The sequence below is a fragment of the Semicossyphus pulcher genome, unplaced genomic scaffold (genome assembly GCF_022749685.1).
Source record: "Semicossyphus pulcher isolate SPU_LCO1_2020_fin unplaced genomic scaffold, fSemPul1.0.p SCAF_20, whole genome shotgun sequence".
Lineage (NCBI taxonomy): Eukaryota > Metazoa > Chordata > Actinopteri > Labriformes > Labridae > Semicossyphus > Semicossyphus pulcher.
This window is the reverse complement of record NW_027211694.1, coordinates 8,616,103-8,628,656: the sequence shown is the minus strand read 5'-3', so window position 1 is coordinate 8,628,656 and position 12,554 is coordinate 8,616,103. Positions and strand designations below refer to the sequence as shown.

General features: G+C 42.4%; 1 protein-coding gene across 2 annotated transcripts in view; it reads right to left on the bottom strand.

Annotated features, from left to right (window-relative positions):
- Positions 1–188: 188 nt before the first annotated feature.
- tmtc2a (transmembrane O-mannosyltransferase targeting cadherins 2a) overlaps positions 189–12,554 on the bottom strand; it is a 64,458-nt gene continuing 52,092 nt past the window's right edge. For both annotated transcript variants that reach the window (XM_069671104.1, XM_069671105.1), the window contains exons 9-12: positions 10,510–10,591; positions 8,227–8,341; positions 4,852–4,915; positions 189–1,108 (exon numbers count right to left, since the gene is read on the bottom strand). In XM_069671104.1, the coding sequence (XP_069527205.1) occupies positions 920–1,108; positions 4,852–4,915; positions 8,227–8,341; positions 10,510–10,591 (450 nt within the window). In that variant the 3' untranslated portion in view covers positions 189–919. The remainder of the gene's footprint in view (positions 1,109–4,851; positions 4,916–8,226; positions 8,342–10,509; positions 10,592–12,554) is intronic.

Sequence of the window (12,554 nt, the reverse complement as noted above, 5' to 3'; positions counted from 1 at the left end):
AAAAACTGCTTAACACACATTTATCAAATAGTATTGCTAACAGTAGCTAGTCTAGCTAGTGCAAACTCAACTTCCCTAACCTTGTTGAATCTCGTTGTTTTTCAGAATTTGTACTGGAACGTGGTCAGCTTGAGTTTGACATCATTTCCAGTCTTGACTTCCAACTTCCGAGGTAAATGGAACACGGCAGGAGATTCAGTTGTGTTATGCTAGTAGCAGCTAACGTAGCCATGACCTGCTAGCCAAGCTTAGATGAGGAGCAGCTACACAGCTCTTTCTAGCTTTACATATCCAGAGTTTTGTCATTTTTAATCATGTATCAGACATTACACGGCTCCCTCTGGGGCTACAAAAGGCTTTATACAACTTTTTTTACACAGACAAAGTTGTTCTCCTTAAAACCTATGGACATTGATATAATGTGTAAAAACAGTGGAGTTCCCCTTTAATGCCAAAACGACTGGAATTTTGTTGTAAAATATGTTCTTCTGACATCAGTACTGACAACTTCAAAACCAACTCTTCAGAAATTATTATCAAATTACTTTTGCTACATCTTCTTTCAAATTAAGTGCTTTAAAATACTTTAATTGTAATTTATAGAGAAATAATAAATAGCAGATTTTTTTTCATTTGTTCATCATTCCACACCTAATCATCGCTTTATTAAACCAAATAATATCATTGGCTTGGTCGTTTGAGTGACCATCATCACTTATAGTCACGTATTTCAGGGCAGAATTGTTCGACCTTTGAATTCCAAACACGCCAAGCCTCAAACTGTCTTCCAAAAGCATCACAGGCCACAATGATGAAGAATTCCTGTCTCATAAAGAGAGCTTTTTCGCCTCCTGTCCTGCTTTGTTCTCCGCAGAAGAGTACGTCAAGATAAAGGGAAGAGAGCAGCGACTCTCTCAGTTCAAAGGTCGCTCCTCTGCCTAGTCCTGAGTCCCTGCCTCTCCATGATGTTCCACAGCTTGCGCAGGTTGGACTGGGTGATGACATCGTCAGGTTTGAGCTGCAGCGCACGCAGGTAGTTGGCCTCTGCTTCCGGAAGTTTCCCATTCAGGTGGAGGATGGCGCCGAGGTTCATCAGAGCAGCTGGGTACTAAAGAAAGACAGATCGGTACATGTTTAGTGGCATAATCATAGTGAGGTGTTCAGGTGTCATAAAGCTGTCACATGTCTTATTTTTCCTTTTCTTTTACTGCCTTAAGCTTTTGTCTACTTTGCTGTTTGATGAGAGGGACTTTTATTTTGAAACAACTCTGGCAGGGAGCGAGTTCCTGACAGTTGCAAAAGTATCCGTGTTTTTTTTTAACCGGCTCTTGCGTTGGTTTTGGGATTCCAAATAATTTCAAAATCAACATCTTTTGGTGGGACGTGCTACAGCTACATTTGTGAGAGACTTGTGAGTCATACGCTCGTTTTCAGCAGCTGCCAGGTTTTTTTATGGACAGTGGATTAAGGAAATGGCTGTAGTTAAATTTGCTTAAGGCTAAGAGGATCAAATATGCATTAAATTAGCCCTAATGTAATCTCACAGCAAAGAGGCAGGCATGGCCAAAAGCAAGAGTGTCCTTTGATAATGTTACAGTGTGCAAATAGGTAGCTACAGATTGTGTGTGGGCGCGTGTTAAGTTTTTATATCATATAAATGAAGAAACCCATTTAGAGGTGTGCTTCTGGAGCCCTATTTAAAGAAAAAGCCTCCTTTGAAGTGGCAAAGTGAAACCATCTGGCTCCGAATCTACAAAATCCAGATCATAGACACGACTCTCAGTAAGCCGTAACTAACAAACACACCCAAATCTCATCCTAAAAGTCGTCGGCACCTAAACCCCCCAGTCCTGGCCTTGTTCCCAGACCCGCGTCCTCGCTGCATGACATATGGTTAGCAACTTGGCAACTGGTTCACAGATTTTTCCTCTCTCCAAAAACACAACTGTTCGTCTCTTCTGAGCGCTTATATTTCACGTGTTTACATTCCACCTCTCAAGCAGTGTTAAAAGACCGGCCTTGGGAGTGGGAGCTTGTTTTTCTCACCTTATGTATCAAATGAACGATAACGGCGCACAAATATTTCAAGTGGCGGCCTGGACGATGCAGGAAAATTAATGAATTAAGGCAGTTTTACAGAGAGCAGCTACAGTGCAGAAGCTAGAGCAGCAAAGAATGTATCAAGCTGTTACAAACAACCTTTTGTATTGTACACATACTAAGCCAGAAAAACGAATAATTCTGAATCAGTTTTGAAATCAGTTGTATAATCTTGACCGTCAGAAAGTTTAATATGAAATATTTTTAAGAAATCTTCTATTGCAAAGTTTAACAGTTGGAAAAAAAGATGTCCTGCAACGTGATGTCAGTTCTCGGACATTTTGACTTTATTTAAACAATGTGAGTTTGTTTGGCCGCTCTGTAAACGAATACACTATTTGTCCGTCTGATTGCAACTCCAAAAAATATGAGCTCATCATATTATTGTTGCCTCATAGAATTATAAGTTTCCACAGTCGGTAAACATCGGACATTCTGCTCAATGAACAGAACTGAGAAGTGAATGGTGTAAATAAAGCTTTCCAGTCTGCGTGCGTAAAATGACAAACTCCCAATTCTCTGGAGGCACACAATCATTTTCTTTCTTAGCACGCAGAGCTAGCGCTGAATCTTTCATAACCTGAAAGCTATTGGATATTGTTGATACTGAGAGACTGTCATTCACCAAGCAGATGCGAGCAGGAGAAGCCCTCAGCGTGTCTGAAAGCTGCCAGACTGTGAATTATAGTTACTGTGACTTTGAGGAATCTAAATCTTTTGTGAATAAAATATAATAAATGGCTTCCTTAGTTAAAATGGACAACCAGCATTTCTCCCCTCTTTGGTTTTACTCTGCTTTTAAGGCTTACACAGGATATTAACCGACAGGCAGACCTTATCATAAAAGGGGTAGATGCTATAAAGCTGCAATTCGCCACTAGCAGTCATTCCCAGAGGGGTAGTTCTGCAGGGGGTGGAAGTGGAAAAACTGTAAAGTAGCTAAGCTAACGTGGAGAAAAAAGAAATAAGGCCCTTAACACATACTTAGCCAGATAAATAAGAGTTGATCCTGGCTTTCGTATTGCTTTTGAGTATGTCAACACTAGTTAGCAAGCTAGCGGATAGAGCAACAGTTAGCAGTGGAATAAGTTAGCTTAACGCAACAAACATATGATAGAATTAGTTAGCTAAAAGTACTAAAAAAAAAGGTACATGGTTCAGCTAGCTAAGTAATGGAATAATAGTAGAATCAATTGGCTAAAAGCAATAGTAAAGTGTTTAAATAAATAGCTTAAACAATGGGTAAAAATGGGTCAAAGTAACTGATAAATAATAGCTAGCAGCAACATGTAGGCTAAAAGATAAATGGTTGAATATTGGCTAAAAGTATTAAATGGTAAAAATTGTTAGCTTAAAGTCATAGATAAAGATAAAATCTTGTTAAAATGGTTGAAATATACCTAAACTTGTGGATAAGTGGTTTGAATATACCTTAACTCAGGGATACATCGATTTAAAGGGCCAGTTCGCAGATTTTAAACCTCAGTCCTATCATGCTATTAAGGGGAATGCAATTTCGCTCTGTGCCTTTGGAGGACATTATACGCTTCTCCAATGGGCCCTGGAAAACCTACGCCAGGCTACGTAAAACATGTCATCTGGCGCAGTCCGCAACCTAGGACACCCGCCTCCGATGTCATCCAGCAGATAGCGGTATATTCTCGTCATGTTTCGGATTCTGTACAGCTCTGAGCCATTGCCTGCAGCGATCAATGTCCTTAACTGGAAAACTGTAGTATTTCACTCCAGCGTCTCTTGCTTTCAGAGGGAGGGGCGCAATGCATGCTGGGTGTTGTAGGATTGTAGAATGGTCGAAACCAACTTTCTCCACAGCTATGGCGCCCTTCTATTGATTACAGAGAACACGAGCTTTGACTGATAGTGGCTTTTTTCAGGGGCGAATTGCACCTTTAACTTTTGATCAGAGTTGTGTGATGGGCTACGGCATACTTAGGTTTGGGTAAGGTCACCTTAACTTAATTTGTCCTGCTTTTGACACTTCAAGTGGTAGTAAATCCATTATTGTTTAAAAAAATACTTCCATATCATTAATAATGTTGTATCACATCCAGTTAAAAATAAAATCAATTCATATGAACATAGCCTATTTCAAGCATGACGAGTAGTGTTATATTATGTGCTACTTGAGTTCAGGGCTGTGAGGATACATCAGACAAAAGGGTGTGGCAATACAACAGCCGTTACAGCTGTGAAGAGCATGAAGATGAAAGTCTAACCCCCTCTCCTAACAGATCCAGCCGTATAAGTCACAGAGCAGACGAAGCCTAACATGACAAACGACTGCAGGAAGCTGCTTCTAGGTCTCCTCTAAAAACACAGGGGCTCCTATGACTTAGTTACCTTTTTCAGACCGGTGCACGATCCTTTCCTTTTGAGGTAACAAATTTAAACAAGGTACAAACAGGATTTTGGTTTAACTTTACCATGATCTTTACAAGTATTTACTCTGAAACAGAATGTGTTAACTTAATAGCATGAGACAGAAACCACTGAACACTGTTGGGATTTTTATGTTTTCATAAGCACGTAGACGCTCCAGTTCCCAGCCATGAACAGAGCACAGTTTCCATTTATATTCAGCTGCATCACTGTTTGCCAGGAACAACAGCACTATACCATAGTGTCAGAATGATGGGTAATATGTGGCATGCTGTAAAATGAATTTACTGTGCAGACGTGTGTGTGCATTTCCATGATAAGTGCTCACAGGCACACCAGGCAGGTACTTACGTCTGGTCTGAGGCCGGCTGCTCGCTCGTACTGTCTCTCTGCTGCCTCATTTAGACTGGCCTGTCTGAGGAGGGAGAAGAGAAGAAGAAAAATTAGACATCATTTATAATAAAAAATCCTGTACTAATACAAATTACTGTATTATTCATTATTGCATAGCTAATTAGACGAATTACTGTAATCAGAATTCGCCATTTACTTAGTACATTTTACACTCTTGTGTCTTGTGCGTAAAGGTGTCTTACACCAATCAGCCATAACATTATGACCACTGACAGGTCTGGTCAATAACATTGATTATCTCGTTTTGGGCATAAGGATGTGAGCGACTTTGACATCTTTGACGTTTGACAGCTAAGACTTGGCACCAGGATGCACGATGGGAAGAAGGCAAGCCGGTGGAGGCAGTGTGATGCTTTGGGCAATGTTCTGCTGGGAAACCTTGGGTCCTGCCATTCATGTTGATGTTACTTTGACACATATCGAAACATTATTGCAGACCAAGCACACCCCTTCATGGAAACAGTATTCCCTAATGGCAGTTGCCTCTTTCAGCAGGATAATGCGCCCTGCCACACTGCAAATATGAGTTCAAGGTGTTGACTCGGATCTCAGTCCAATCGAGCATCTGTGGGATGTGCTGGACAAACAAGTCTGATCCATGGAGGCCCCACCTCGCAACTTACAGGACTGAAAGGATCTGCTGCTAACGCCTTGGTGCCAGATACTTCAGCACACCTTCAGAGGTCAAGTGGAGTCCATGCCTCGATGGGTCAGGGCTGTTTTGGCGGCATAAAGGGGGGACTACACAATATCAGGCAGGGGGTCACAATGTTATGGCTGATTTGTGTACGTGTTGTTACCAAAGTGTGATTTTTTTCTAGTACAGTAAACTTTTAAGTCCTGAAAATGTAAAATACAGCAGTAAGAAAAAGATTAGAGGATTGTCTTCTCCTGGGACTGCTTAAGAACCTAACGGGGTCCATATCCCCTGGCTGTCTTGTGTGCTTGCAGTGTGACTGTTTGGCTTTTGTTTGCTTGTTTAGTTGTTTATTTGATGCTAAACAGTCTACCTGCTAAAACGTCGAACTTTAGTTAGCATTATCAGTCGAGCATTTTAGTGGAAGGACTTTAGACTACAGACTTGAGCTGCTAGCATGGCTGTAGCTTGAGTGGCTGTAGCTAGCATGGCTGTAGTGAGCTTGGCTGTAGCTAGCATGGCTGTAGCTTGCACGGCTGTAGCGAGCTTGGCTGTAGCTAGCTTGGCTGTAGCTAGCATGGCTGTAGCTAGCTTGGCTGTAGCTAGCATGGCTGTAGCGAGCTTGGCTGTAGCTTGCATGGCTGTAGCGAGCTTGGCTGTAGCTTGCATGGCTGTAGCGAGCTTGGCTGTAGCTTGCATGGCTGTAGCGAGCTTGGCTGTAGCTTGCATGGCTGTAGCTTGCATGGCTGTAGCTAGCATGGCTGTAGCTTGCATGGCTGTAGCTTGCATGGCTGTAGCAAGCTTGGCTGTAGCTTACATGGCTGTAGCGAGCTTGGCTGTAGCTAGCTTGGCTGTAGCTAGCATGGCTGTAGCTTGCATGGCTGTAGCTTGCATGGCTGTAGCGAGCTTGGCTGTAGCTAGCATGGCTGTAGCGAGCTTGGCTGTAGCTAGCATGGCTGTAGCTAGCATGGCTGTATTTAGCATGGCTGTAGCTTGCATGGCTGTAGCAATCCTGGCTGTAGCTAGCTTGGCAGTAGCTAGCATGGCTGTCTTCTTTACAGACAGCTTGGGGGTTTGGGTTTTGTCACACCTTTATTTTTTATTGCATATTATTATCTAAATCCTGATTTGCTAATGATCTAACCCTTACAAATATTATTGTTTCACGTCCAAGCTTTCCTCTCTGAATTAAGATTTCATATCCTTTTGGGCAGTTTGGAATGATCTTTTCATTCAATAACATTAATAAATAACTGAACTTTGTTCCTCTTTGTTCCTGCAGACGATAATGTTTTCTGCTAAACTTTAGTATTCACAGACTACTGAATAAACTATTGAGTGCATACGGTGACAGCTAATAGCCAGTGGATGGTACGGATCCTTCTTAGGCTGCGGCAATGTTTAAATATTTCATATGCTAACTTGAAAAACACTTCTGATAAAATCATTAGGAAACTTTGATTATACAGCAGAGCCTTACATGTTGCAGCTGGGTTTATAAATAGCAACAGTTAATCTGCTCCATATATTTATCCAAAGAGGGTATGAGCCGGACTTTGCTGTGCCAAAGCTAATAAAGTAAAGGAAACCCTTCTTTCCTGACATGGTGATTAATATTTATAAGACTGTAACTCAAGTGAAATATGCCTCTAGTTTAAGCTCATAAATGACTATCATAGGAATCATCTTTAAGCGTACTTCCTTATTTTTTGAGCGCTGGATAGACAATAAGTAAGATAAGATAGAAGGGAATACGGAAAGGTAAGTCCTTCTTTCTCTTTGAGAAAAGTTGTACAAATGAAATGATTTATGGGAGAAATCACATGCCAGATTACCAACACAATATCTGACTCATGAGAGTGGTTTGCTGCCATGGATTACAAGGAAACCTGATCATCAGGCTGGATCAGGTCATTATTATAATCCTAGTTCTAGTCAGTAGATATTTATAAATAAGAAACGTCGAGATTTGTATCTCACCTTTATTATCAGTAAAGCAGCTTACGTTTAAAACCACGCCAATAAAACTCTAATCCTAATCACCTTGGATTTATGTCCCAGCTGAAAATAACCCCTTGGACCAGAATCGAGTAGAAAATCTGTCATTTAGATTTCAATCTGCAGCCAAACCCTGAGACTTTCAACATTTTACAAATCCTCTGTGGTGTTTGTATTGAGATGGACGCTCCACAGCCGTAATGACTTTTCCAGAGAATGTAGAGCAAAAAGGAATGAAGGCACATTGCTCCAATATTTCCTTGAGTTGGACATTTGCCGTCCCATTTGACACATTTGAAGACTAATACGCTTTCTGTCTGTGCAACGATTGCCAAACTTTGAGGGAAAAATTCTCCAGTGGCTTCTTTACAAGCCCTGGAGCAGAAATCAGAGTGATAAAGTGAAACTGTACTGCTGTTTATATATGATATATATAACAGCTTTTATGGTAGTTACTTCTTTAGGGAGGGCATTTACTATTCTACAATAATGGTAAAAATGATATCACAAATATGGCTATTAAATTGCAGTGGAACAAAATAAACCCACAATTGTTAAAGGAGCACAGCAAACCCAATAAACAGAGGATTTCCAATTTCTTTCTCCATTTGCTTTTTCCATGGAGCGAAACGCCACTTGGAAGTGGTTGTTTTTTGTGTGTTAGCAGTTAAGCTAACCTTAGCATGTGAGCGGCGCTGAAGACCACATCAAACTCTGAGCTGTCCAGCTCCGCAGCTCTCTCCGCCATCTCCGCCGCCTCGCCCAGACGAGACTGCTCCAACAGGAACTGACCTGGAGAAAGGGGAAGACACAGGAAGTGCACTTATTTTCAAAGGGCTGTAGGATTCCTGTTAATAAACTACGACATTTTTTAGGAGTCCATTCATGCCCCTCTTAGAAAGTAGTAAGTATTAGCATGCTAACTAGCTAAACCATGATGGTTAACAACAGAATACATGCTTAATCCAGAAGTTGTTAGCATTGTCATTTTGAGTGTTAGCAAGATGACTTTCAACAAAAGACTCACAGTGCAGCTAGCATGACTCGAGCTTACATGGCTGTCTTGTGTGCTTGTAGTTTGACAGTTTGGCTTTGGTTTGCTTGTTTAATTGTTTGTTTGTATAGTTGTGTATCATTGAAGATTTTGCTTAAGACTCGCTAATCTAAGATGCTAGACAGCATACCTACTAAATATCAGCACTTGTTAGCATTATCATTGTGAGCATTTTAGCGGGATGACTTTAGACTACAGAGCCAATAGCATGGCTGTAGCTAGCATGGTTTTAGATAGCATGGCTGTCTTGAGTGCTTGCTGTGTGACAGTTTGGCTTTCGTTTGCTTCTTTAGTTGTTTATTTGTATGGTTGTATATCATTGTTTTAGCTTAAGACACACTTATCCAAGGTTCTAAACAGTGTACCTGCTAAAACTTAGAACTTGTTAGCATTATCAGTCGAGCATTTTAGCGGGATGACTTTAGACTACAGACTTTCAGAGCTGCTAGCATGGCTCTAGCTAGCTTGGCTGTCTTGTTTGCAGACAGCTTGGGGGTTTGGGTTTTATTTGTTTGTTTGCTTGCTAAGTTTATGTTTTAGCATCATGCTGTTTTGAACTGTTAAAAGTGATACTTGAGGGAAAGACAGACAGAGAAAACTTTCACAGAGATAACTATTACAGGAGCTCTAACAGAAAAAGATGGAGATGGTACAGGGAGCAAAGGAAGACAAATGTTGGCAGTAAAAAGAGAAAAGTGCCACAGGAAATGCAACAAGGAAGCAGAGACAGAAAGAGACAGTGAAAGGATTGTTGTTTTTCCTCAGCGATGGTTGAGAACACAGATGAGACGGAGGTATTTCATGGGTTTTTCCTGTGGGAGCCTGACCACCTGGTGCAGCACCCACAAGTGTTGACGCTGCGGCTATAAATTCACAGCTGAGCCAGGCCACAGATGTTACTGACTGAGGGCAGGGGGATATGTGGAGACCCTCCACTGATGTGTCTTCTGTTGCCTTTTATTGTACTAGAAGCTAACTGTATTTAGCTGCAAGTGCAGCATCAAAAAATAAGCCGAACCGGACAATATGGGGGACAGTTAGCGTTAAAATGTGCTCCGGTGAACAATGGCAGGAAAGGGGGTAGGCTACTTGTCTCAGCTATCACCCTCTGTGTCTTTACTTCCTCGCTTTCTCTCATATGTTATCTTTGCGAGTGCATCCGTTGTGTTATAATGTGGTCAGATATCATCACTCCCCACACACACCTGGAGCTCATCCAGTGAACCCAGGATAGCTAATACAGCCAGATTTGCGATAACAGAGGGGGCTAGCCCGAATAAACATCAACCTTTAGCAAGAAGCTACAAGATAACGTTGGAAAAAAGAAAACAACCAGATAGGCAGAGAGGGAGTAAAGAGTGTAAGGGGAAACAGCTCGATCCAAAGACAGCAGTGCGCCCCTCGCTGGGGACAGAACTAGACTCGAACCCGGAGATATCTAGAGCAGAGAATGCACCAAGAGGAACGGAGGGAGATAAGGAGGAGGAGAAAGGGACAATGGCGCTTTCAGGAAGACAGGACAGATTTCATTTCCTGTGATGAATATCCTAAAGATAGCAACATGGAAAAGCAAGGAGTCTGTTTCTCCAGACTGATATGAAGCGCTCCATTAACAGCAGTGCAGGCGAGACACGGTATCATGTTGTACTCTCTGTTATGCATGGTAAACAGTGTATTCTGATCCTGCCTCCTCATCCAGATAAACACAGCGTACATGCGTGTTTGTATGTGTGCTTGCAAAGCCATCTGCAAAGCCTCAAACACTCTCAAACAGTTAATTCAACAACATTTGCATTTCCACAAATTTGTTAATGTGGTGCAGCGTTACATAAACCCCAGAAGGACATTTTTAAGGACAAAGGCGTCGGTATTTTTATTATTATAAACCTTTGATATCTCTTCTCACCATAGTGCATGTAGCAGTTTCCTTTCGTCGGGTCGAGCTGAATGGCTCTCAGATAAAACCTCTCTGCTTCTGTCTTCTGCCCCTGAAAGGAAAAGGAAGGAAATCATTGATTACACCTGATATTTATAAGTTAAATATTTATTTTGTGGTAAGATTCTTTTCTATACTTTGCTTTGGCGACGGTACAAAACACACTTTGACCTACTGATTCTAGTTGTTATGCAGGATATATACTAGACCTGGAAGCAGTTATACCAGGGTCCAAACAGCTTTAGAAACCAGAAGGCTGCTTTAGGCCGAGTGCTTTAGCAGGGTATTCCAATATTTGTGAACCTTGATCCTTTTTTTGGCTGGGTCAGCCCTACACATGGGTCTGTATGTGACTGACTGAGTGACGGTACTTTCAGAGCTGTAGAGAGAGAGTTGCGACATCACAATGGCGGATCATGGAGCATAGTGGACCTCCACTGTCGCGACTCTCTGTCTGTATGGCTCTGGATACTTTGTTCGGGGAGTAGGCAGGGCTGCTCCTCCGCTGTCCTCACCTACGTCACCTGCTTTCAAACACATTGTCATCCGCCTCATAAGGAAAGTCCTTGTAACACATTGCCCACAAAAGCATGGATCATGGAGCATATTGGACCTCCACTGTCGCGACTCTCTGTCTATACAGCTCTGGATACTTTGTTCGGGGAGTAGGCGAGGCTGCCCATCCGCTGTCCTCACCTACGTCTGCAGCGTGCACCTGCTTTGAAGTGGAAAAGATCACTTCAGAGAAAGAACAAGAAGTCTCCCTCGAGGAGAAGTCTCGGGGTGAACTGTTTCAGGAAGACACATGGACCACAGAACCTCTAGCGGCAGTAGGGTCCAGGCCCGACCCAATCAATATTTTTCACTGTAAAACATGTTAAAAAAAAAAACGTCACACTGCTTGACAAATTCAGCGCATCCTTCGGCCTGCATCTGACACCGATGTGATTTTCTCCCTTGGATCTGTCAAGGCCCTACAGACTGTAAACATGCTACAGGATGCGCAGAAAGCCGTGGATTTTACACAAAGCTTTATTCAACAAAAGAGGTCCGATTGTGCCTTTGATGAGTTCGACTAGAAAGTTGAAGCGGACTCCAAAGACCTCACGGATGTCCCTGCGTTGCCTAGGCAACAGAAACGCCACGCGAAGTTGGGGGCTGGGGAGCCCGCACACATACATCAAGAGTCCTCAAGAACAGTACTTTGAAGGTCTGGATCTGCTTGATGGTGAATTGGAACGGCATTTTGAGCAGAGAGACCTACATGTGGCAGCTGACTTGGCTGTGCGTGAGTGGGTTTGTGTTTCTTTTTTGGTGGGGTTTAAGCGGGTGAGGGTGGGCCCTACCAATTCTTAATGCGTTCGGTGGTCCTTGGGAAGACAGCATTGGAAGTGCAAGAGAGTTGAGGAGAAGAGTTAGGGATCCTTTCCATAAAGTTGGTACTGAGACATTTGCTTTGTTGTTGTTTATTTGTTGTTGTTTTTTTGGGGCTTTTTGCCTTTATTTTATAGGAAAGCTCAAGAGACATGGGAAGTGTAGGGAGGAGAGAGTGGGGGATGACGTGGACCAAATGATCGGCAGACTGGGAGTCGAACCTCAGATCATTGCGTCGAGGACTGTAGCTGCCTCCCCTTTAAGTGTCCCCTCGGTGAGGTACTGTGTTCCCAGCAATACATACAATAATCAAAGCTAAAAATCAACACTAGTCCCTTTAAGAATTTGTTTTTTTCCAATTCAAATATACATAACATGAATACTGTATACCTGGACATCATACCCACAAAGACACAGCTACCAAATCACTCGTATTTTACTGTATCTGCTTTTCCTTATTCCATGCACCAGCTGAGGCTCGGTCACCCTGCTGTTACGTTTCAGCGGGAAACTGATGCTCATAAAGAACACAGCGTCCCATCCTCTGCGCCGAACCTTTAAAGAAAAACCTCAAACACGCGTGTGCGTGTGTGTGTGTGTGCAGCTGAAACCAAACTGAGAAAGATATTGCCTCTGTGTGC